Source organism: Theropithecus gelada, chromosome 8 (assembly GCF_003255815.1).
Source record: "Theropithecus gelada isolate Dixy chromosome 8, Tgel_1.0, whole genome shotgun sequence".
Classification (NCBI taxonomy): Eukaryota; Metazoa; Chordata; class Mammalia; order Primates; family Cercopithecidae; genus Theropithecus; species Theropithecus gelada.
In genome coordinates, this window is record NC_037676.1 from 97,109,123 (window position 1) to 97,136,211 (window position 27,089).

Here is a 27,089-nt window from a genome sequence, read left to right on the forward strand (position 1 = left end):
ACAGGCATTGGGGAAAGATAACACTTCTGTTGACAGGAAATGAAAAAAGCAAAGACATAGGCTGTGGAATAGGCTGAGATGTAAACAGACTATTTAAATGAAGTTTTTAAGAAAATAAGTTTGAACCATGATGAATACCAACATTTAAGTTATTTGGACAGAGAAAAGTTAACATAAATTGTTAACCAAGTATAAAGTCATTAACTTGCTAAATGAAAGGGTAATAAGAGCCTGAAAGTTTCATAGAGATCACAACTATAGAAAGCGGCTACCACCACTAGGACTGAGGGAACAAAGGGAAAATTAGGAAATTATTAAAACTTGAAGCACCATGGAATTGAAATATTATTTTCACAGCAAAAGGAGTTGCTTCCACAATAACAAAAGCTCACCAGCCAGGTCTAGTAAACGCCACCACTTTCTTATATTTATTGCTTTACTTCTTTTGGGATGAAAGAAAATTATATTGAATTTTCTTTTTCTTCCCCTTTGTCTTCCTGAAATTCTCAATGTGATGTTGAACATTGAAGGACAAGTGGTTGATTTCTCTCAAGTGCCTTATTTGAGCTCTTGTTGTTTTTGTAAGGATTTAATAATAATTATGTGATTTAAAAATAAAGTTTCAATAATTATATAGCTTAAAGTTGAACGAGTAACAGAGCTGCAACTTTGAGGTAACAGTCTCATAGGCTTTTATCGTAATAAAGCTATTGATATTTAGTTTCTTTCATTTGTTTTCCCTAGAGGTTTTGCTACTTGTTGATGAGTGCTTCAACTTACACATTTATGATGATGTGGGAGTATAGCCATTATCTCCTGTTTCTTCAAGCAATATCTCTATTCCTGCTAGATATCTTTTCACTGAAGCAAAATGACAAGGTATTATGGCATTTTGAAATGATGATATTAAATCCAGAGAATGAATGTATTTATAGCATTGTATCTTAAAACCTCTCTTTTCTTCATCCATACACTCCTATGGTTCAGAACCCCAATGTGTACAACATTTAAGTTATTTGGACAAAGAGAAGTTAACATAAATTGTTAACCAAGTATAAAGTCATTAACTTGCTAAATGAAAGGGTAATAGAGCCTGAAAGTTTCATAGAGATGGCAACGCAGAAAGCAGTTAACTGCTAGGGAAAAATATGAAATTATTAAAACGTAGAAATATAGAACAGGACCTCACAGAGCTGATACTCAGACTTTTGAGCTCAGAAATAGCAGCTTTGCTCAAAAGTAGGGCCCTTCAGAATTGGGACCCAGGCCTCTGAGGATGTGGCTGTGTCTGACTGGTCTTGGGTTTCTTGGGCTGGAAGATGTGATGAAGCTAGTTCTTGAAGTGTTGGGAAAACTGCAGCTGCATTCAGTGCTTCCATAGGAAGTAATTGCTCTGTTGGGTTGAAGAAGCATCCTTGAGGTGAGATCACATGACCCTCAAGTCATCAGGAAGCAAGAGGAAGGAGCAGGCTCCTTCCTCCTCCAGGCTTGCACTTTCCCTCTAGCATTTCCTATTGGCAGAGCTTCATAGGGAACCGACAGGAAAAGCAGAAATGTAGATTGCAGAGTCCTAGGCCCAGCATTTCCAGGCAAAGGATAGAAAGGGGAGTTTGGAACTAAGAGAGTTATTTGGTAACTGGCACACTTCTGTAGAACCAGAACCCAAATCAAAAATAGAACATAAGCCAGGTGTGGTGGCACATGCGTGTAGTCCCAGCTACTCGGGAGGCCAAGGCAGGAGGATTGCTTAAGCCCAGGAATTCAAATCCAGCCTGAGCAACACAGTGAGACCCTATCTGTACAAAAAATTTTTTTAAATTAGCTGTGTGAGGTGGGGGCTGAGGCGGGAGGATCACTTGACCAGCCTGAGCAACATGGTGAGACCCCACCTCTAAAAAAATTTAAAAAGGGAATAGATCATTACAAACACCCGGAAGTCTCCATCATGCTCTCTCTCCCAGTCACTACTTCAACCCCCAAGGGTAACTACGGTTCTGACTTGTAACAGTGAGGTATCTTTTTGGTTTTTTTTGAGACGGAGTCTCACTCTGTCGTCCAGGCTAGAGTGCGGTGGCTCAATCTCAGCTCACTGCAACCTCCACCTCCTGGCTTCAAGCGATTCTCCTGCCTTAGCCTTCCAAGTAGCTGGGATTACAGGTGCTTGCCACCACACCCAGCTAGTTTTTGTATTTTTAGTAGAGATGGGATTTCACCATGTTAGCCAAACTGGTCTCGAACTCCTGACCTTTTGATCCACCCGCCTCAGCCTCCCAAAGTGTTGGAATTACAGGCATGAGCTACCACACCTGACCGAGGTATCTTTTTTTTTTTTTTAAGTGGCTCTGGCTATTGACTGATTTTTTTTCTTTTTGTTTTTTATTTTATTTTAATTTATTTATTTTTACTTTTTTGGAGACAGGGTCTCACTCTGTCACCCAGGCTGGAGTGCAGTGGCTCAATCATGGTTCACTGCAACCTCTGCCTCCCAGGCTCAAGCGATCCTTCTACCTCAGCCTCCTGAGTAGCTGAGACTACAAGTGCGTGCCACCATGCCCGTCTGATTTTTCTTTTTTCTTTTTCTTTTTTTGAGACAGTCTTGCTCCGTCACCCAGGCTGGAGTGCAATGGTGCGATTTTGGCTCACTGCAACTTCCACCTACCGGGTTAAGCAATTCTCTTGCCTCAGCCTCCCGAGTAGTTGGGATTACAGGCTCTCGCCACCATGCCCAGCTAATATTTTTTGTTTTTAATAGAGACGGGTTTCACAATGTTGGCCAGACTTGTCTCGAACTCCTGACCTCAAGTAATCTACCCACCTTGGCCTCCCAAAGTGCTGGGATTTCAAATGTGAGCCACCATGCCCGGCCAACATTAAAAATATTGATTGAACATTGGCATAATACTTTCCTAAATTATAGTAGAGCATTTACTGTATAATTATAGTTAAATCTAAATAAAACAAATGAAAACATGTGTGATAAAATATAACTTATTCTCACTTATTTTATTTTTGTCACAACAGGTTTATGAAGTTTATAAAATCTACATATTTTCCCTCTTTCTGGGATATTTACTGCAATTTGAGAATCCAGCTTTGTTGGTATCTCCTTTACTAAGTTTAGTAGCAGCCTTAATGCTTGCTAAGTGCCTTCAGGTAATTAGAACTGTCTTTTTATTGTTCTTATTTTAATTTATTTTTTTTGAGATGGAGTCTTGCTCTGTTGCCCAGGCTGGAGTACATCTCAGCTCACTGCAACCTCTGCCTCCTGGGTTCAAGTGATTCTCCTGCCTCAGCCTCCCAAGTAGCTGGGATTAGAAGCATGTGCCACCCCACTCAGCTAATTCTTGTATTTTTAGTAGAGACCGGGTTTCACCATGTTGGCCAGGCTGGTGTCAAACTCCTGACCTCAAGTGATCCCCCCTCCTTGGCCTCCCAAAGTGCTGAGATTACAGGCTTGAGCCACCGTGCTCGGCCATTCTTATGATTACTTTTTAAATTGTTAATTTTTTAACACCTCACTTCTTTATTCATATGCTTTTTCCTCCACAGCTGAATGTGAAGAAAGGAAGTTTTATAGCTAAAATAATAAAAGTGATTAATTTTTACTTGGTGTGTACTCTGACAATAACATTGAATATTATAATGAAGGTAAGTAACTCTCTGGGATTCATATAGTAAAACAAAATGAATAATGAAGTATATTGGACTAAATTTTAATGAGAATAATGAGGTAGCACAGTAATAGAGTTTGAACAGTATAATTTTGAGTTAAACAATAATCATAACTAGCATATTGGGTGAGAAAGTAGGATTCTGATTCTTTTCTGTATATAGTTAAAAAGAAAAAGGGAATGCATATTTTTTATTAAGTTAAAAATGTCACCATATGGAATAAAGTGAGACAAATGAAGTGTTTAGAAGAGTGGGTGAGTTACTTGAGCCTGGTGGGATAAGGTTGAAATGTTCTTGATCACCTGAGGTTAGGAGTTTGAGACCAGGTTGGCCAACATGGTAAAACCTCATCTCTACTAAAAATACAAAAAATTAGCTGAGCGTGGTGGTACGTGTCTGTAATCCCAGCTACTCGGGAGGCTGAGGCAGGAGAATCACTTGAACCTGGGAGGCAGAGGTTGCAGTGAGCCAAGATCATGCCATTGCACTCCAGCCTGGGCAACAAGAATGAAACTCTGTCTCAAAAAAAAAAAAAAGAAAAGAAAAAAAGAAACGTTCTTAGTACCCCATTGTAGTTTATGCTTCAACATAAGGTCATGGTATTGATTTATGTCAGTAAATCTCCTTGCTTCATAGTCGTACCATATATTATTTATTCATATTTTTGTTTTGTAGTCTTGTTGTGTTTTCTGTCTCTAGTATTGGGGAAAGCATGTGCTTGTAAGCATAGCTAATATTTCTTCGTTTAACTGGTGTTTTTCTCTTCTAGATGTTTGTCCCACACAAAGAAAATGGGCACATGCTGAAATTCCTTGAAGTAAAATTTGGACTAAATATGACTAAGTAAGTTTTAGATTATGTAAGTTTACCTAAATTGATACCACTTAGACAATAAAGATAAAAAAACTTCAATGGCCGGGCATAGTGGCTCACATCTGTAATGCTAGCACTTTGGGAGGCTGAGGTGGGTAGTTCATGACTGCTTGGGCAACATGGCAAAACCCTGTCTCTACAAAAAAACCAACCAAAAAAAAAAAAAAAATTAGCTGGGTATGGTGGTGCATGCCTTGGTCCCAGTTATTTAGGAAGCTGAGGTAGGAGGACCACCTGAGCCTGGGAGGTGGAGGTCGTAGTGAGCCAAGATCGTGCCAGTGCACCCCAGCCCAGGCGACAGTGAGACCCTGTCTTAAAAAAGAAAAGACAAAAAAACCTTAGAATGTGTTTACCACATTGTTAAACTTTAACATTTTGTTCTAAACCCAATGATTTAAGTAGACATTCTCAATCCATCAGTGAGCATTCCTGAACATCATTCCATCTCTAACATCCTTCCCCACGGCTAGGGATTGAGGATAGGAGTTTAGAGATGGATGAGAAATGAGGACGCAGATAAACATATATACAACCAGGAGTCTTGTTGATCATACTTAGGGCCAAAAAATGTTTATCCTGATTCTTACTGCTCAAAAGGTTTACATTTCAAATGTTATGATTTATCTTAATAAGTAGGTATCTCTTTTTTAAGTGGGTCCTAGTTGAGTTACACCTGTCAATATAGAGTAGGTCTATCCAATAATAATATGTGAACCACTTATGTAATTGTAATTTTCTAGTAGCCGTATTTTTAAAAATACAAAGAAGCAAGTGAAATTAATTTTAACATATTTTCTCTAATATATAAAAATAATTTGTAAACAATGTAAAAATTATTAAGGATATATTTTGTTTTTCAAATCATTATTTTGCTCTTCTTTTCTTTGAAATCCTGCGTGTATTTTGTACTTAAAGTATGTCTCAATTTGAATTGGCCACACTTCAGCTGTTTAAAAACCTCATGTCTCTAGTAGCTACCATATTTGACAATGCATTTGTAGAGGTTAGCCAGCTGAATTGTTTGTTGTCTTCTAGATAAAGATAGAAACCAAAATTCCCTAAAAACTATATTGGGCTTTAGAGATGGTCACGTTACTTGGCAATAAAAAGCAGCAGTTTTACATTCATTAGAGCGGTTTTAGTGAGAGCACATGCTTTGTTTACTAATACGTTACTATTATCGTCATTTATAAAGGATAGTACCTTGCTATTATAAGTAAACGGGTTTAGGAAATGTGGTTTTTCTTAGTTTTTACTGATATTAAAAAAAATACTTCTGTGTTCAGTAGTTTAAAACGTCTGTGAATTTAATATCATGCTTTTTGTCTTCTATAGGAATTTTACAATGAATTGGCTCCTCTGTCAAGAATCCCTGCAGGCACCATCTCAAGATTTTTTTCTGCGATTGACACAGTCTTCTTTATTACCTTTCTATATCCTGGTGTTAATTATTTGTTTTCTTTCTATGTTGCAAGTTATTTTTAGGAGGATTAAGTAAGTACCTATAAGAATCAATCATATTACTAACATACATTATGGAAATGTATGAAATACTTATTTTTAATATTCTTCCAATATTTTTATATTTGTTTTAGAGCTTCTAATTCCATTCTCTTTTCATTGACATGGAAAATATCATTATAAGATGTGTTGGCCAGGTGAGACGGCTCACACCTGTAATCCCAATACTTTGGCAGGCCAAAGCCGGCAGATCACAAGGTCGGGAGTTTGAGACCAGTCAGGCCAATATGGTGAAACCCCATCTCTACTAAAAGTACAAAAATTAGCTGGACGTGATGGCGCTCACTGTTAATCCTAGCTACTCGGGAGGCTGAGGCAGGTGAATCGCTTGAACCCAGAAGGCAGAGGTTGTGGTAAGCCGAGATTGCACCACTGCACTCCAGCCTGGGCAACAGAGTGAGACTCCCTGTCAAAAAAAAAAAAAAAGGTTGTGTTGACCAGAAAAATTTAAACTTAGTTTTTTGTTTTGTTTTGTTTTTTGTTTTTGTCTTTTTTTTTGAGACAGAGTCTCACTCTTGTTGCCCAGGCTGGAGTGCAGTTGCACAATCTTGGCTCTGTGCAACCTCTGCCTCCCGGGTTCAAGCAATTCTCCTACCTCAGCCTGGGTTCAAGCGATTCTCCTACCTCAGCCTCCCGAGTAGCTGGGATTACAGGCATGCGCTGCCACGCCCAGCTAATTTTGTATTTTATCTATGTTGGTCAGGTTGGTCTCAAACTCCTGACCTCAGGTGATCCACCCGCCTCGGCCTCCCAAAGTGCTGGGATTACAGGCATGAGCCACCGTGCTCAGCCCTAAACTTAGAGACTTAATATATAACTGAAGTTTAAATAATCAGTTAAACTTTTACAGACCAATTCACTGATTTGTACAAATTTTTACTTAATATAAGAATAATTTATTCTATTTAACTTAAACGAAGTTAGCAGTATAAGTAGTTTTAAATTACAAAGTTTGAGGCCAGGGGCAGTGGCTTATGCCTATAATTCCAACAATCTGAGAGGCTGACGCAGGATTGCTTGATGCCAGGAGTTCAAGACCAGCCTGGGCAACATAGTGAGACCCCCATCTCTTAAAGAAAAAGAAAAAAAAAAAGCTATAAAGTTTGACTAACCTTTGATGTTTTTATCATGTTTGAAAAGACAGAGATTGTGTATAATTTCTTAATTTTAAGAATTTATTCAAATTATGATTTAACTATATTAATTTAGCAATTGCTAGTTGATTCATAATTGATCTTGGAAGAAGAACCTACAAATCTTTATTATTATTTTCTTTTTTTTGAGACGGAGTCTTACTCTGTCACTCAGGCTGGAGTGCAGTGGCACGATCTTGGCTCACTGCAACCTCCACCTCCCAGATTCAAGCGATTCTCCTGCCTCAACCTCCAGAGTAGCTGAGATTTCAAGCATGCACCACCACGGCTGGCTAATTTTTGTATTTTAGTAGAAACGGGGTTTCATCATGTTGGCCAGGCGGGTCTTGAACTCTTGACCTCAAGTGTCCTCCCACTTTGGCCTCCCAAAGTTCTGGGATTACAGGCGTGAGTCACTGCTCCTAGCCCTTTTTTATTTTTCTGAAAATTCATGTTTAGTCTTCATAGAGTTTGTTGTCTTCAGGTTCTAAAAGCCATTTGCAGAAACGTAGTATATATGTTAGGTATTTAACTAGTACAATATACTTTCAAATTTTAAAGATCACCTATATTTTTTGTTATGTTGAAATATAAAATTTTAGGTATGTACTTCAAAGATGATAAACAATGTATCTTTGGTTTTTTACAAATATATTTTCAAAGTATTAAAAAATACATTTTCTTTTTGTAGTGGTAAGTCCCTGAAGGAAACTGTTACTCTTGAAGATGGACGAATTGGAGAAAGACCAGAAATAATTTATCATGTAATTCACACTATTTTATTGGGTTCTCTTGCAATGGTTATAGAAGGGTAAGTGTACTTTATTTGATCCCTTTGTTTTTACAAAGATTGTTGGCCGAGAGCAGTGACTCACACCTGTAATCCCAGTACTTTGGGAGGCCAAGGCAGGCAGCTTACCTGAGGTCAGGAGTTTGAGACCAGTGTGACCAACATGGTGAGACTCCGTCTCTACTAAAAATACAAAAATTAGCTGGGTGTGGTGGTGTGCGCCTGTAGTCCCAGCTACTGGGGAGGCTGAGGTGGCAGGGTCTGTCGAACCTGGGAGGTACAGGTTGCAATGAGCCGAGATTGCGCCACTGCACTCTAGCCTGAGCAACAGAGCGAAACCCCGTCTCAAAAAAAAAAAAAAAAGTAAAAAAACCCACAAAGATTGTCTTTTTTTTTTTTTTTTAGAATCTCGTTCTGTCACCCAGGCTGCAGTGCAGTAGCGCAATCTCAGCTCACTGCAACCTCCGCCTCCCAGGTTCAAGCAATTTTGTCTCAGCCTCCTCAGTAGCTGGGATTACAGGCGTACAGCACCATGCCCGGCTAATTTATTTGTATTTTTAGTAGTGACAGGGTTTCACCACATTGGTCAGGCTGGTCTTGAACTCCTCACCTCATGATCTGCCCACCTTGGCCTCCCAAAGTGTTGGGATTACAGGTGTGAGCCACCATGCCCAGCAAAGATTGTCTTTTTTAATGATAGTAAGTAGATACATCCAATAATACATTTATAAAACTTTATAAAAACTCAAAACCTATAAACTTTCTTAATTTATCTGGAGTTTACAAAGATGTTTATAGTATAATGAACTGACATTTACTTATTCATTCATTTGTTAAAAAACTATTGAACATATTCCAAGTTCTAGGCGTTGTGCTAGGTGCTAAAGGTACCTCAATAAGCCCAATAGTGGAACAGACAGTCTCTAACCTTATTTAACTTATGGCCTAATGGAGATGACAGATGTCAATCATACAAAAATAAAATTACAACTTTGGTAAGTGAAGGAGATGTACATGGTGCTATAAGAACATATAAAACAGAATTTGACTTAAAGAGATCAGAAAGGTTCCCTAAGGAAAAAGTGCCTGAGACCTGAAGGGTGAGTAGGAGTGGACTAGGTGACCCAAAGAGGCAAGAGTACTGCAGGTAGAGGGAACGGCATATGCCCAGGCCTGGGCAGGAAGAATCATGGCACATTGTTGGCGGGAGGAAAAGGAGCTCAGTCTGGCTGTAGCACAGGGAGCTTGTGGTAGGCTTTTATCCTTTCCTTACCTCATTTATTTTATTGTCTTTCAATGGCAAATGAACTTTTACAAAATATATGTAGGGCCCCATTTAATGTTCAATAAGGTAGAATTTTTGTATTTCACTTGCTTGATCATTTTAGTGTTCTGTATACCTTAAATTTGTTAAGGCAAAATAGGTATTCACATATTAATATTTAGATAAGTTATGTAATAATTGTTTAGGGAGTTTGAATCCTTGAAACGTATCTTGCACTATTTATTTTTAAGTATTTAGTTTTTAAACTTCCCTTCCTGCTTCTGTAGAAAATCGTGCCATCTTGTTAATAAACTTTATTAAAATGTATTCATTCAGCAGAAGTTTTTGGTTTTTTCATACTCTTCTAGCAATAGTGGGAGATACAGAAATACACATGATAGGATCCCCCTTCCTCAGAAGCACACAGTCTAGGAAGGTAAATGCAATGGTCAGAAATTCCTAAGACCATCCTTACTTCTGTCACCAACTGCAAGTTTGAGAGTCCTCCAAACTACCCTCAGGCTTGATTTTAAAAAGTCATTATACTCGAGTTACAGTTTGTTACAGTGAAAGGACACAGATTAAAATCAGCAGAGGAAAGAGACCCATAGGACAAGGTCCAGGAGACATCAAAGCACAGAACTACCATTTGTTCCCTCCCAGTGGAATCATGCAGACAGTACCTGTTTTCCTCTCAGAAACGATGTGTGACAGTACACACGGAGTACTGTCAATCAGGGAAGCTCACCCATGCTTTGAATTTAGGGTTTGTACTGGGGCTCAGTCATATATATGTGGTTGACCACCTGTGTGGCTGACATTAGTCTTCAGCCCTTCAGAAGTTGAACTGACACCACATGGCCCAAGGCTCCCACCATAAATCACACTGTTAGCATAGACTCTTATGCATGACCTAAAAGGACCCAGGCAAACGAAGATGCTCTTATCAGGCAAGAGGTTACCACCTAGAAGTTGAGGGCAAAGGCCAAATCTCTTTTTAAGCAAGGTTAATCCTTTACTGTACAATAAATAAGATGCATGGGAATACATTTCATAAAAGGCAATATATGAGGCCGGGCACAGTGACTCACGCCTGTAATCCTAGCATTTTGGGAGCCTGAGGCAAGCGGATCACTTGAGGTCAGGAGTTTGAAACCAGCCTGGCCAACATGGTGAAACCCCGTCTCTATTAAAAATACAAAAAAATTAGCTGGGTGTGGTGGTAGGCACCTGTAATCTCAGCTACTCAGGAGACTAAGGCAGGATAATCACTTGAACCCAGGAGGCGGAGGTTGCAGTGAGCCAAGATTGTGCCACTGCACTCTAGCCTGGGCGGCAGGGCAAGACTCCATATCAGAAAACAACAACAACAACAACAACAAAAGGCAATATATGAAACCCTTTGCATATTAAAGTTAATTATTCTTAAGTTGTAATTCATATAGGAGCATCTTTAATAGATGAAAGAAGAAAATGTTACCATCTTTAGAAGTTTGGAGCTTTAAATTCTTCAATTAGGTTACTTGTATAGAAACTGAATGTTTAATAGCATTGAAGATAATTATGTTTAAGTTTTTGTTTTTTGAGACAGAATCTTTGTCGCCCAGGCTGGATTGTAGTGGCACAATCTCAGCTCACTGCAACCTCTGCCTCCCAGTTCAAGTGATTCTTCTTCCTCAGCCTCCCAAGTAGCTGGGTACAGGCATGTGCCACCAAGCCCAGCTAATTTTGTATTTTGAGTAGAGATGGGGTTTCTTCATGTTAGTCAGGCTGGTCTTGAACTCTTGATCTCAGGTGATCCGCCTGACTCAGCCTCCCAAAGTGCTAGGATTACAGGCATAAGCAGGTGCGCCTGGCCTTGTTTTTGTGTTTTTGAGAGATAGGCTGGGCATGGTGGCTAACGCCTATAATCCCAGCACTTTGGAAGATGGAGGACGATGATCACTTGAGCCCGGGAGTTTGAAACCAATCTGGGCAACATGGCAAGACCCCATCTCTACAAAAAAAAAAAGTGCCAGGCATGGTGGCATACGTCTGTGGTCCCAGCCACTATGGAGGCTGAGGTGGATGAATTGCTTCAGCCTTGGAGTTCAAGGCCACAGTGAGTCATGATCATGCCACTGCACTCCAGTCTGGGCGACAGAGTGAGGCCGCGTCTTCAGTTAAAAAAAAGAAAAAAAGACAGGGTCTCATTCTGTCGCCCAGACTGGAGTACAGGGGTGCCATCACAGCTCACTGTGCTCTCGAACTCCCAGGCTCAAGCAATGCTCCCACGATATCCTCCCAACTAGATGGGACCACAGGCTGGTGTCACCATGCCTGGCTAATATTTTTTAAAGTTTTTGTAGAGATGAGGTCTCACCATGTTGCCCAGGCTGGTCTTGAACTCCTGGGCTCAAGCCATCCTCCCATCTCAACCTCCCAAAGTGTTGGGATTATAGGCGTGAGCCCCTGTACCCAGCCACATTTAAGTTTTTTTAAAATTATGATAAAAAAGTACATAACATAAAATCTACTATCTTAATGTTTTTTAAGTATACAATTCAGCAGTGTTTAGTATATTCACACATTGTTGTACAACAGATCTGCACAACATTTTCATCTTGTAAATCTAAAACTGTATATCAATGAACAACTCTCATTTTTTCCCCTACCCTCAACCTCTAATAATCACCATTTTACTTTCCATTTCTTTCTTTTTTTTTTTTTTGAGACGGAGTTTCACCCTTGTTGCCAGGCTGGAGTGCAATGCTATGATCTCAGCTCACCGCAGCCTCCACCTCCCGGATTCAAGCAATTCTCCTGCCTCAGCCTCCCAAGTAGCTGGGATTACAGGCATGCACCACCATGTCCAGCTAATTTTGTATTTTTAGTAGAGATGGGGTTTCTCCATGTTGGTCAGGCTGGACTCGAACTCCCGACTTCAGGTGATCTGCCCACCTTGGTTTCCCAAAGTGCTGGGATTACACCAGGAGCCACTGTGCCTGGCTTTTACTTTCCATTTCTATGAATTTGTTTACTTTAGATACCTCATGTAAGTGGAATCCTATAGTGTTTATCTTTTTGTGACTGGCTTATTTCACTTTATGTCACATCATCAAATTTCATCTATATTGTAAGATGACAAGATTTTCTTCTTTTTCAAGGCTAAAAAATATTTCACTGTGGATACAAGGAGTCTTCAAAAAGTTCGTGAAACATGCATATTGGAAAAAACTATGCACGTATTCCAATTTTTTTGTGTGTGCCAAAACCATTGTGCCCCTAGATCAGCTGCAAACAAGAGCAGAGCTCTCCTTTTTTTTTTTTTTTTTTTTTTTGAGACAGGATCTTGTTCTCTTGCCCAGGCTGGAGTACAGTGGTGCCATCTCGACTCACTGTAACGTCCACCTCTCAGGTTCAAGCTACTATCCTGCATCAGCCTCCAGAGTAGTTGGGATTACAGGCGTGCGCCACCCTCCCTGGCTAAATTTTGTATTTTTATTAAAGATGGGGTTTCACCGTGTTGGCCAGGCTGGTCTCAAACTCCTGACCTCAGGTGTTCCACCCGCCTCAGCCTCCCAAAGTGCTGGGATTACAGGTGTGAGCCACTGCACCCAGCCTCTTAATTTTTGAAAATTAAAAAAATTCTTTTGTAGAGACAGGGTCTAATTTTGTTGCCCAGGCTGGTCGTGAACATCTGGCTTCAAATGATCCTACTGTCTTGGCCTCCCAAAGTGTTGGGATGACAGGCGTGTGCCACTGTACCCAGCCTGGATATTTCTTTATTTTCTCCATTCCATGGCTTTGCTGTTTTATAAAACTGCAGTGGTTAACATTTATACTCTAGGCCCAGATTCTTCCAGTCTCTTCTGAGTTTGACACCAGGGAATATATCATAGAAGGGTCTGATTGTTCTCCTTAGTATTTATTACAAAAGTTGTCCCTTGAAATGTTATTTTTTTCTTGATAATCTGTACTAAGCACTGATATCTATTAATTTTTCTAAACTTTCCTCTTCCATTTTTAGCAGTTGGCATCTCCTACGGAGATGGGCTCCTTTTGTTTTCTTTAACATCTACAACATAAAGTAATGTATTTTCTTCTAATGATACAAGTTAATTTTTTTCTGTACACCTTGATTTTTAATCCTTTTAATTTAAGAGCTAAATTTTTAACTTTTTTTTTCTTTTTTGAGACGGAGTCTCGCTCTGTCATCCAGGCTGGAGTGCAGTGGCATGATCTCGGCTCACTGCAAGTTCTGTCTCCTGGGTTCACGCCATTCTCCTGCCTCAGCCTCCTGAGTAGCTGGGACTACAGGCACCTGCCACTACGCCTGGCTAATTTTTTGTATTTTTAGTAGAGACAGGGTTTCCCTATGTTGCCCAGGCTGGTCTCAAACTCCTGACCTCAGGTGATCCACTGCTTCATCCTCCCAGTTTGCTGGGATTACAGGCAAGAGCCACCACACATGGCCAAATTTTTGTATTTTTACTAGAGATGGGATTTCACCATGTTGGCCAGGCTGGTCTTACACTGCTGACCTCAAGTGATCTGGCCATCTCAGCCTCCCAAAGTCCTGGGATTATAGGTGTGAGCCACTGTGCCCAGCCCCAGGTGTTATTTTTGCTTGTGCCATATATCTACATTAAAAAAAATAGAAAGCAAAAATTAGGTTAACATTGCGCATGAAGTTTTGTATTTTGCTTTTTTGTTTCTTATAATAATTTATTTAGTCAATACCTATTAAAGAACAGAAGTTTGTTTTTGTTTTTGTTTTTTTCCAATTTTCTTGCTAGTAAAACAAAATGCTGTAGTTAAAACTCTTGTGTGTGGCCAGGCGCGGTGGCTCACGCCTATAATCTAAGCACTTTGGGAGGCCAAGGCAGGTGGATCACTTGAGGTCAGGATTTGAGACCAGCCTGGCCAACATGGTGAAACCTGGTCTCTACTAAAAATACAGAAATTAGCTGGGCATGGTGGCATGTGCCTGTAATTCCAGCTACTTGGGAGGCTGAGGCAGGAGAATCGCTTGAACCCAGAAGGCGGGGGTTGCAGTGAGCCAAGATCACACCCGCTGTACTCTAGCCTGGGCGACAGTGAGACTCCGCTTCAAAAAAAAAAACAAAAAAAACCCCTTGTATGTCTATCTTTATACTCTTATGCTAATATATTTTCAGGCTACATTACTAGAAATAGCATTGCCTATCTTAGAGGTTTTTTTTTTTTTTTTTTTTTTTTTTTTTTTTAAGACAGAGTCTTGCTCTTCACCCAGGCTGGAGTACAGTGGTGCAATTTTGGCTCACTGCAACCTCTGCCTTCCAGGCTTAGGTGATCCTCCTGCCTCAGCCTCCCAAGTAGCTGGGACCACAGGCATATGTCACCACACCTGGCTAATTTTTGTAGTTTTGGTAGAGACGGGGTTTCACTGTGTTGCCCAGGCTGGTCCCAAACTCCTGGCCTCAAGTGATCCACCCACCTTAGCCTCCCAAAGTGCTGGGATTACAGGCATGAGCCACCACTCCCAGTTCACCAAACTGCCTTCTGAAAAAACTCTAATAGTTTATATTCTCTCCAAGAATACAATTTTCCTGCATCCTCATCGGTATTAATGCTTTTATTTTATCCTAATTTGCTAGACCACATGTCTGCTTGATTTTTAAAAAACTAGATAACAATCTGTTGCTGAAAATTAGAGGCTAAGCTTTTTCACTGTCCCTTAACATTTTGATATTTTTGTGAGTAGCAGGAAAGAGCTCAGAGGAGAGAAATTAGATAATAATGGTGTTCACAGGATGTCTCATGTATGACTCCATTTGTGTTTTCCAGCTTGAAGTACATCTGGATTCCTTATGTGTGCATGTTAGCAGCATTTGGCGTATGTTCTCCTGAACTTTGGATGACACTTTTCAAGTGGCTTCGATTAAGAACTGTACACCCAATATTGTTGGTGAGTCATTATTTCGCGTTAAGTATTTGTTTCTCTTCCGATTATATAAAATCAAAGCTAATAAGTGGAAACTACATTGAATACAATTGAAATAGCATGAGTAAATTACATGATGACTTACAGGTAGAAAAACAGATCCTGTTCAAAACATTTTTTAAAATAATTTCTGGGCTGGGCACGGTGGCTCACGCATGTAATCCCAGCACTTTGGGAGGCTGAGATGGGTGGATCACTTGAGGCCAGGAGTTTGAGACCAGCCTGGCCAACATGGTAAAACCCTGTCTCTACTTAAAATACAAAAAAAACTAGCTGGGCATGGTGGCACATGCCTGTAGTCCCAGCTACTCGAGAGGCTGAGAATTGAGAATTGCTTGAACCCAGGAGGCAGAGGTTGCAGTAAGCCAAAATCACACCACTGCACTGCAGCCTGGCAACAGAGCAAGACTTTGTCTCAAAAAATAAAAATTAAAAAAAAATTCTGATTATCAAAGTAATGCATTTTAATGCATACAACTTTAAAAATAAAAGGTAAAAATGTGAGTGAATTAGTAATGTGAGAGGCCACCAAGAATTAATTTTTATAATATCTTTCTTGGTTTGATTTAGAACTATGGTATATTTTCTATATGAATGGAACATTCCATTCTGCCTGCTGTGTGCTTGGGATACAAAGATAATTATAGCATAGTTAATTTCATCAAGTGGATTATAATCTCTGGGCGTAAAAACAGATAATAAGAATTCGACCCTCTGTCCCCTGCTCCCTCCGCTTCCACTTTCTCCAACCTGCCAGCTCTTCCTTCTCTCCCTGTCCTGCCTCCTAAAAAACAAAAAGAACTTTTCATAGGGTTCTTTTAGAACATAGGGAAGGGCTACTTAATTCTGTTTTTCTTTTTTTTTAGGCACTCAAATAAGGCTTTCCAATCTGAGATTAGAAAGATATTTAGTTATTAGGCAAATGAAGGGGAAAGAGAGGGTATTCATGGTAGAAGGAATAGACACAGAGGTAGGCAAAGAACATGATGTAATCAAAGGGACTGGGAAAAAGGCACAATATATTTAGTTTTCTTGGCACACAAAGTGTGAGGTAGGTAGGGGTGGTCAAGAAATGAGACTGGAGAAATGGAGGAAGGTGAGGCCATGGGGTCCCTGAGTGTCATGCTGCAGAGCTGGCTCTGATGCCGTCGGCAGTGGGAAGGAATTGGGATGTGTATGCCTCATGGAAAGCGAGAGAGTCAGACTTGTATTTTCTATTTGCTCACTCTGACAATTCTGTGAAGGATAGTCCACAGGCAACAAACTTCAGTCACAGAGGAGGCAGAGTGGATAGAAGTAATTGAAGCTTCAATTTATTGAATGCTCATTATGTCAGGTACTGTTTGAAGCATTTCACATGCTATTCAGTCTTAGATTTTCTCTGTTTTATAGATAAAAACAAGGCTTTAATTGGTTAAATAACTTGCTTGAGATTGCCAAGCTTGTAAGTATGGAAATCATGATTCACGCCCAGGATTTTCTTTTCTCTTTTTTTTTTTTTTTTTTTTTGAGACAGAGTCTGACTCTCCCAGGCTGGAGTGCAGTGGCACAGTCGTGGTTCACTGTAGCCTTAAACTCCTGGGCTTAAGCAATCCTCCTTCCTCATCCTCCTGAGTAGCTGGGACTTCAGGCACACTCCACCATGCCCAGCTAATTAAAACATTTTTTTTTTTTTAGAGACAGGGTCTCTCTGTGTTGCCCAGGCTGGTCTCAAACTCCTAGACTCAAGCAATCCTCCCACCTTGGCCCCCTAAGTTCTGGAATTATAGGTGTGAGCTACCGCACCCAGCCACACCCAGGTTTTTCTGACTCCAAAGCCCATTCGATTAGCAGTATGCCAGATTCGAATGAAAAAAGTAGTTAGAAGATCAGTAAGCCTCACTGCTTATTAAGTATGGGGAAATGAGGAACAGGGAGATATCTTAGATGTTTCCTAGGTTTCTGGTGGATCATAGGGTCACTAAAAGACATGGGAGAGTAGGCAGAACAGGTTTTATTATAGCAGGACGATGATACATTATCTTTAATGATATTCGTGTCGTATTTTGCCAGTCTTATTTCGAGGACAGTTTATGCATTCTTATTTTAACAGACTAGTGTACTGATGTATATTAGCTATTTTTTTGTGTTAATTCATTGTCTTTTTTGTCGATAGCTTTTCATGTAGTAGTGTACTATCCTTTGTAAGATCTGTATAACATAGATTTCTGGCAAATTTTTCAAATATCGACTTACCATTTGAAATTATGAGCATTACCTTTTTAATGTTCTACGTTAAATTTTTATAGTAAATGTTTATGTCTCACTTTACTTCCAAGTTAATATCTTTGAAAGTCATTAGTTTTCACCCATCTCATTCTGTGAACTAGGTTCTATGTTGACTTCATTTTTTTTGAAATTTTGTATAACTATAGAGATATATGATTGATCATAGAGTAGTGTCTATTACCTCTAACATGTATTCTGAAATGTATTTATCTGTAATCCTTTTTGCTTTCATATTTTAGGCTCTTATTCTGAGCATGGCTGTGCCTACTATAATAGGTCTCAGCTTATGGAAAGAGGTAAAAAAATTAGATTTTTATATTAATAAAATGTACTTTATCTACAAGGGTAGTGATAAATTTGTATGTGTGGGTAGGAAACATGTTGAGACACTATCCTAACAAAATAAAATGTAATATTCTTAGTAATGCTTAATTTTTTTTGTTATTAGGAACATTGTAGAAGAGCTAAAACATTTCTAGAATGCCACCTGATGCTGTTTTCTGCAGTCTAATGCTAGTGTTAATTCAGTTTATAATTGGCAAAGGAAATTGCTGAGTAAATAGGAATTAATATTAAAACACATTTTGTTAACTCCAAAACTTTATCATCTATGAAATGATATAAATTCTGCAAATTATTGGAACTGAAAATTTATTTATTTAATTATATTGTGTGTGCCTGAAAGATACAACTGATGATCAATTTATTATTGTTTGGTAATGACAAAATTATTTGTTGAGTCAAAGCAGTGAACTAACCATAAAATAGATTATTTGGATTGAGAAAAATAAGCAGGCCATTGAAGGAAAGCAAAGAGATCCATCATGACATTTTTTCCATGGGAAAGGTGTTGTAATATCATTTGCCTTAAGTTAGTCTGTTAGTCTTTTGAAATACTGTGGAACAGTTTTAAACTTTCTAATTACTGACATATACCTTTTGGGGCTTTTTTTTTTTTTTTTTTTTTGCATTTAGTTTTTTCCAAGATTAATGACAGAATTAATGGAACTACAGGAATTCTATGACCCAGATACAGTGGAACTTATGACCTGGATAAAGTAAGGATTGAAGTGCCCAAGACTATTATTAAGCTATTAATCACTGCATGCTATCTAATGAATTCACAGGAAATAATAAATTAATACTTCTCCAAATTTTTTCATCAAACTCAGGAGTTTTAGGGATATTTAGGTTTTGTTGGACTTAGTGATTCTAATTTTCTGCTCATCTCCATGGGCTTGAAAATATAGCCTTGGTCGGTATGAGATTTGAAAGTGCCATTGTCAAACTAAGTGTTTGGGATAAAAAAGAAGAGCTATCCTTTTATTTAGAGAGTCAAGGGGATGCTTATTCTGGCCTGTGTTGGAGGTGAATTGTCAGTGGATAACTAGCTTTGATAACCAGGGGTTTTAGATTTTAATGCCCACACAGGACACGAGATGTGGTCTTAGGCCTGTGGAAGCAGGGAATTGGAATTGAGAACCCCCCAACACACACATATGTAACTCAGGGACCCTCAGAAGGCTACACTGACAGTGAAAGGGTAGAAGAGCAAATACCTAGTCAGTGGAAGGATGGAATAGCAAGATACCAGACAGTAGACAAGGAAGATAAGAAAGCATGTCTCTCTCGCATTCATCTCTTGGTCAGAAAAATTCTCCCCTCTCAATTTATAGCAATGGATCTGAATTCATGTGGGTTTATAGTTTCAAATTATACTTGTCTAGTGTAATTTGAAATTATGCTTGTCTAATCTAAGAAACCCCAAATTAAGAAATTAGCATTAAAAGTGGTTTGGGGTTGGTCTGGAATGCATGACACATCTTCAACCCATGTTATACAGGATTCCATAAGAAAGTTTCATGAAGGTAAGCTCTAAAATTATAAAACACATAAGCAGTTCAACGAAGCTTGTCATAAACAGCAGAATTAGACCTCTAGCTATTTCTGATAATAAAATATGTGTCATCATTTAGGGTTTGCTGCATAACAGAATGCCACAAAACTTAGTGGCTTACAAACAATAAACGTGTTATTCCACACCATCTTGAGAATTAGCAGGGTTAGGGTGCTGGGGAGGATTCTTTTGGTCTGGGCCAGCTCCACTGGAACTGGATAGTCTGGCAGGGTCTCTGTCACAAGTCTAGGGTTGGCTCTGTGTCAGCTGAGGGGATCAAACTGACTTGGCCCTCTGTCTGTCATCATCTAGCAGGTTAGCTTGGGCTTGTTTACAAGGTGGTAGTTGTAGAATTCCCAAGAGCAGCAAGAGAGGGCAATTCTCAATGTCAAGCATGTTTTAAGCACTGCTTACACGGTGCTTACTATTGTCCTATTGGCCAAAGCAAGTCACATGATTATGACTGGCGTTCCCTCCAAGACCATGACCATAGGGAGAGGAATTATTGTGGCCATTTTTGTAACCAGTCTATTCCATGGATGGAGACTACGAAATAACTACATTGAAATTTATTAAAGACATAAAAGAAGATAAGACATGAAAAAGTGATGAAATACTATCAAAAAAGACCAGAAAAATATGAGAAAAAAGACAAAAAGTGTTTCTAGAAATTTTAAATTGATTTATAGAATAGGTATACAGAAACAAGAATAGGTTTTATTATAATGTCTTGTTACTATAACATATCTTCTATTTTATAAAAATAGTTTTCTTTAGATCATCCTTAACTATTGCCCATTAATACTTTTTGTGAATTCTATTTGCTATTGTTGAATACTGCCTTGTGTTGTCATTAACAAAAGAGAAAGTTACATCTCTGTATGATTTACCACAGTATTTTCAAAGACAGCAAAGGCCCAAACAATTACCTATTGAACATTTATGTTACTGGGTACAATTACTGTGTTTTATATCTGCTTCCTCACTATTGAGGACTGTGGCCATATATGCCATCTCTTTCTTTCGATAGCCTGGCACCATCCCTAGCACATAGAGGTGGGTGCTTAATGTTAAATTCAGACAGTGAATAAATAAGTGAATGTATTAGAACAGCCCTTTGGGACCTGCTTGTAGGTTTTCCACCTTGCAACTAGCATCTGTCTGGGACTTGGGATAATGATTCAGAGTGGAGAAGTCCTATATTTTCCACCTGGAGACAGACACATGGGTAAAGACAGAGAAGGAGCAGAAGGAGAGGTGGATTTGGAAGAAGTTGGGTTGTAGGTAGTTAATTTGCAAAAGATGGAGTTGAGAATTCACAGTATCACCACTGAACTAGTCACCTTATCTAAAATAATATATTCTGGTTACTATCCCCTTACTCTGCATTATTTTTAATCATATTATCACCACCCAATATATATGTTTACTTCTTATTGTCTTCCTCCTGCTCCCTCTTTTTAGAAAAGTTTCTGTATCTTCAGCACAAGTGTCTGGTGCATAGTTAGGCGCCCTTTTTTTTTTTTAATGAATCCATAAATGAAATGAAAACTGACATTGAAATTTAAATGTATAAACATTGTAAGTTGTCTGGTGTTTCAGAGTTGATATAGATCAGTGATCTAAATAGTATACTTGCCTTTTCAGTGTGCAAATCTTTATGGTTCTTTGCAGAAGGCAAGCTCCAGTTGCAGCTGTGTTTGCAGGGAGTCCACAGTTAATGGGTGCGATTAAATTATGCACTGGATGGATGGTGACAAGTTTGCCTCTTTACAATGATGATGATCTTCTCAAGAGAAATGAAAATGTAAGGCATTTTGAATTCTACATTTGGATCTCTTTTCCAGCACTTTGTATTTTAGCATAGTCTGCAGTATACGTATGCTTCTAGGTAGCTAGGAAAGTCCAAACAATTTTAAAAGAGTTAATTAACTTCTATTTCGGAAAACCTGTGTAATTAGTAATACATTTAACCAAGAGGAGACCCAAAATTAAAATATTAAGTTCTTTGTTTTATGAATAATATTGATATGTTTCTAAGAAAAATATCTAATGTTCCACAAAGTGTCAAGGGACCTAATGTGTAATACTTTACCCAGGCTGGAATACAGTTGTGCAATCTCAGCTCACTGCAACCTCCCCTTCCTGGGTTCAAGCGATTCTCCTGCCTCAGCCTCTTGAGTAGCTAGGATTATAGGCACCCACCACCACAGCCGGCTAACATTTTTTTAATTCACCCAGGCTGAAGTACAGTGGCACAATCTCGGCTCACTGCAACCTCCGCTTCCTGGGTTCAAGTGATTCTCCTGCCTCTGCCTCCTGAGTAGCTGGGATTACAGGCATGCGCCACCACAGCTGGCTAACATTCTTTTTAAAATATTGTTCTCAATCAAATTTTTATTTTATTTTTTATTTTTTATTTTTTTTGAGACAGAGTCTTGCTCTGTCACCCAGGCTGGAGTGCAATGGTGCGATCTCGGCTCACTGCAACCTCTGCCTCCCGATTCAAGTGATTCTCCTACCTCAGTCTCCCGAGTAGCTGGGATTACAGGCACCTGCCACCATGACCAGTTAATTTTTGTATTTTTTAGTAGAGACAGGGTTTCACCATATTGGTCAGACTGGTGGCGAACTCCTGACCTCAGGTGATCCGCCTGCCTTGGCTTCCCAAAATGCTGGGATTACAGGCGTGAGTCACTGTGCCCAGCCCTCAATCCAATTTTTAAAAGAAGACTGTCAATTAATGTCTTGGTACTACACTTTGTCTTTCTCAGCTAAAGTTCTATTATTGCTTATAAAACACTAATTTATTTTTTAATAAATGGGCAGTTATTGACTCAGTATAACATTAGAATGGTATCTAATTATAGTTTAGATAATATATTATTTTGAATGTTTGATATGGATTTAAATGGTAACTTCATATCTGAAAGCAATGATGAACTGAACCTGAGTTCCCAATATTCTGTTTTTCAATTTTAGATAATTTCATACAGTTTTTAAGCATATTCTAAGTTAAGGAAGACATACAGTAATATAGAGATTAAGAATGCAGACTCAGGAATCAGAGTACCTGAACCCAAATGCTAGCTCTGCTGTTTATCAGCTTTGTGACCTTGAGTGAGTTACTAAATCTGGAGATTAGGTGAGAATAATAGTTCTCACCTCCTACTTGTGAGAATTAAATGAGATAATGTACAATGCCTGAAACACAGTAAAATTTTAAAGTTAGCTATTATGTTATTACTTTGTACTATTAAGTGGTCGTTGCATGCATACACGTACACATGGACACACACAAGGTACAAAGAGGAGTAAAAAAGCAGGAACAGTCAAACAATTCTGCCTACAAAAATCTAAGAAGTTGTCATAAAAGGCAGCCCCTCAATCTGGGCTTTGAAGGATGATTAGAAACTTGTTTGGAAAAGAAATATATATGATTCCAGGCTGAAAAAGTAACATGAGCTAAGGAATTTGTATAATCTTGAAACTGGAAAAGAAAATGAGGCTGAATTCTGACAGACCTGGAATATCATGCTGAAAAATTTAGACTTATCCTTGACGCAGTTAAGAGACATGACTTTTAGTAAACCTGGCAGTGGAATGATTAGATCTGCTTTGAAGACTTAATTATGGTCATGGCAGAAAGAACAGATTGAAGCAGGCAGGGGAGAGATCAGAGATGGGGAGATCTACCTGAGAATGATTCCTCGAGAGACAGCAGCCATCTCTGATGAGTATTTGCTGCACTTCCAAAACATAGAGTTGCTTAGGCAAAATATAGATGGCATATTCCTGAATTTTATTTTTTGTGGATTTAAAACAACCAACTCTGTGACTTTGTTTTCTTTTGATTGGTCTTTTCTAATATGGTATTTCAGAGTTACTTGTAATTAGGTCAGAGTTCTAGTTAGGTTCTAATTTAATTTAAACATTTTAGAGTTTTAAGTTTTATGTAACTTGTCTATGAGAAAAAGTAACCACGGTTTTTCAGACCTTTGTCTTTCTCTACGGTGTGTAGCACATAGCAGGTATTAAGTAAACTTGTTGTTAAGCTAAAATCCAAACTGAACTTCATAAATGAGACCATGTCGTTTATTTATTTTTAATTACAATTTTTTTTTTGGAGATGAGTCTTGCTCAGGCTGGAGTGCAGTGGCGCAGTCTTGGCTCACTGCAGCCTCTGCCTCCCAGGTTCAAACAGTTCTCCTGCCTCAACCTCCCGAGTAGCTGGGACTACAGGCGCACGCCACCACGCCTGGCTAATATTTTATATTTTAGTAGAGACAGGGTTTCACCATGTTGCCCAGGCTGGTCTTGAACTCCTGAGCTCAGGCAATCTGCCTACCTCTGCCTCCCAACGTGCTAGGATTACAGGCGTGAGCTACCATGCCCGGCCATTTATTTATTTATTTATATTTTTAATTATTTTATTTTTTTGAGATGGAGTCTCGCTCTTGTATGGTATGAATTTAAATGGTAACTTCATATCTGAAAGCAATGATGAACTGAACCTGAGTTCCCAATATTCTGTTTTTCAATTTTAGAGAATTTCATAAAGGCTGGAGTGCAGTGACGTGATCTTGGCTCACTGCAACCTCCATCTCCCAGGTTTAAGCGATTCTTCTGCCTCAGACTCCCAAGTAGCTGGGACTACTGGTTCATGCCACCGTGCCCAGCTAATTTTCGTATTTTTAGTAGAGATGGGGTTTTGCCATGTTGGCCAGGCTGGCCTCAAACTCCTGACCTCAATTGATCTGCCTGCCTGGGTCTCCCAAAGTGCTGGGATTACAGGTGTGAGAAACTGCACCTGGCTGACCATATCAGTTAAATTAGACAGAGTCTCTAATTCATAATATGTGGCTAATCTTTGTATAATCCCCTGGGCCAGTGATTCCTAACCTGGGACGATTGTTCCCTGAGGGGACATTTGGCAATGTCTGGAGACATTTTTGATTGTCGCAATGTCATAACAGGAAGAGGGGTTCTATGGGCATCTTGTGAGTAGAGACCAGGAATGCTTATCTACATTGCAGAGAACATCCTCTCTCCTGTCCCAACAAAGAATGATCTGGCCTAAAATGTGAATAGTGCAGGCCGGGCACGGTGGCTCAAGTCTGTAATCCCAGCACTTTGGGAGGCCAAGACGGGCGGCTCATGAGGTCAGGAGATCGAGACCATCCTGGCTAACACGGTGAAACCCCGTCTCTACTAAAAAATACAAAAAATTAGCCAGGCATGGTGGCGGGCGCCTGTAGTTCCAGCTACTTGGGAGGCTGAGGCAGGAGAATGGCGTGAACCCGGGAGGCGGAGCTTGCAGTGAGCTGAGATGGGCCACTGCACTCCAGCCTGGGCGACAGAGCAAGACTCCGTCTCAAAAAAAAAAAAAATTGTGAATAGTGCTAAGGTTGAGAAACTCTGCTCTAGGCTGTCAGTAATGTTACTACAATTGCATAGAATTTTTTTTTTTTTAATAAATGCCCTAATAGTATGTTTCAGTTTCTTAACACTTAAAAATAAATAAAATTGTAAATAACTATCAATAGGTATAGGCTGGATAGGATAGAACTATTCCCACTGAAACGTATTTAGTGTGAAATGAGAGAGACACTTCCTCTTGATGTATTACCATTCTGTGTGCCACAGAATGTTGAAAGTAGGTATTCCTAGCATGTCAGTTGACATGGGAACTGAGGGTACTAGCTAGGCAGCTATGGTGACAGGTAGGAGGCAGCTACTGGATATTCTGCAAATAGATTGGAATCTTATTCATTCTAGATTTCAAATCTCAGTATTTTCAGGACAAATAGTATATGATACTATGGGCCTAATATTTGTGATTTTATTACTTTTTGAAGGATAACAAGAGTTGATCCAATATTAACATTTCAGAAAGACTGAGAAGCTTTATTATCTAATAAGATCCAGAGCTTATTATCTAATAAGTTCAGCAAAATTATGGTAAAAAGCACCACATAATCCAAACATGAGTTTTGATAAATATATAAATGAATATTTATATTTATTTATAAAAATAAATATATTTTTCATATGTAATATTCAGTACTGAGAACACAGTAGATGCTCGATGTATGGTTTCAATTTACTGAAGTTTTAAATGTCCTTTAAAATTTATTTTAATTATATTCTTTCAGATCTACCAAATCTATTCAAAGCGATCTGCTGAGGATATTTATAAAATACTGACATCTTACAAAGCTAATTACCTAATTGTAGAGGATGCTATCTGCAATGAGGTGGGAACCATGAGAGGCTGTAGGGTTAAAGATTTATTAGACATTGCAAATGGCCATGTAAGTAACCATTTGGAAAGTTATTTATTTATTTATTTTAGAAAAATGATTTTACTTAAACTCGTAATCTTTAAACTTTATTTTTGGAACTTAACTAAGAATATAATTGAGTTATGTAATAATGGGAACAGCTTATTAAAAGTAGTTTGAAGTATTTTTTCAACATACAAAAGAAAATGCCAGCCTTGGTAGGATGCATGATAAGGTTCTTTAGAGCAGTGATAATGGATTATGGAAACATTGCCTTCTAAATTTTAGGATTAAATCTTTTAAATATTGGAAGCCTTCATACTGGTTTCTCAGTGTCAATGGAAAGTTCAGGAGTATAGTGGGCATGTGACTCGCTTATGGAGAGGCTTCTGTTTGCTAACAGATGTTTTATAGACAATGTTTAGTAGTAATGTGTTTTTTCATATAAATAATAGTCATTTGTATATTGATTGCATTTCTGCTATAAGCTTAATAAGCTTTTTAATATTATGTTTTATGTCTTTTAATAGATGGTTTGTGAAGAAGGTGACAAGCTAACCTACTCAAAGTATGGGCGATTTTGTCATGAGGTCAAAATTAACTATTCTCCATATGTGAATTATTTCACTAGAGTATACTGGAACAGATCCTACTTTGTATATAAAATCAACACTGTGATATCCTTCCAGTCTTGAAAAATAACAGAACCTTCATTTCAAAGACTACCTGAAGTAAAACGCAGTTTTCTTCTACCTTCTCGGTGTCTTTTGCAGATCAGAGTATGGACATTTGAAATATTGCTGCTTCTTTCTCCCTTCTGCTCTTAACTGGATCCAGAGTTCTGTGGGAAATAGAAGATCAAGCATTACTCTCCTTTAATTAAATGTGATGTATACCACTCTGCAATATTCCAGACAGGTGTCTTCCTTACTGTTACATGGTCATTAACACTTTTACTGATTGCAACATTTTCCCCATAAAATCTTCCTTCTATTATAATATTGATCTTGAATTTGAATATGTTCTAGGTCAGAATACATTTCTCAAACAACATTTAATAAATACTTAATGTGATATAATTAGTTAATAGAAGGAAAGAATTATTCCTACCTTCAAGCAAGTTTCTGAAGGTATTTTATGATGTATAACAACTGAAGTTTTACAATAAAAACTAATTTAAATGTTAGCTGAAGATATGTGGCATTTAAATTAAAATGGAAATTATATAAAGGAAAGTGATTTTTAAGGATATACATAAAGATATATCTAGAATTTTCATGATACTCTTCTCCTCATCCGCTGCTTGTATAAGTGAGCACTTTCTTAGTAATACATAGTGCATGATGTTATTGCATTTTTTAAATGACTAGTAAATGATTAGTTATTTCACTTATGCCTATTAATTTGATACCAATTTAATCA

General features: G+C 38.6%; 1 protein-coding gene across 1 annotated transcript in view; it reads left to right on the forward strand.

The window, feature by feature from the left end:
• DPY19L4 (dpy-19 like 4) overlaps positions 1-26,853 on the forward strand; it is a 73,354-nt gene extending 46,501 nt beyond the window's left edge. Inside the window, exons 8-19 of the mRNA XM_025395062.1 lie at positions 745-879; positions 3,022-3,153; positions 3,550-3,648; positions 4,442-4,515; positions 5,881-6,039; positions 7,891-8,010; positions 15,062-15,182; positions 17,726-17,782; positions 18,462-18,544; positions 21,058-21,190; positions 25,539-25,697; positions 26,198-26,853. Coding sequence (XP_025250847.1) covers positions 745-879; positions 3,022-3,153; positions 3,550-3,648; positions 4,442-4,515; positions 5,881-6,039; positions 7,891-8,010; positions 15,062-15,182; positions 17,726-17,782; positions 18,462-18,544; positions 21,058-21,190; positions 25,539-25,697; positions 26,198-26,362 — 1,437 coding nt within the window. The 3' untranslated portion in view covers positions 26,363-26,853. The remainder of the gene's footprint in view (positions 1-744; positions 880-3,021; positions 3,154-3,549; positions 3,649-4,441; positions 4,516-5,880; positions 6,040-7,890; positions 8,011-15,061; positions 15,183-17,725; positions 17,783-18,461; positions 18,545-21,057; positions 21,191-25,538; positions 25,698-26,197) is intronic.
• Positions 26,854-27,089: the final 236 nt, after the last annotated feature.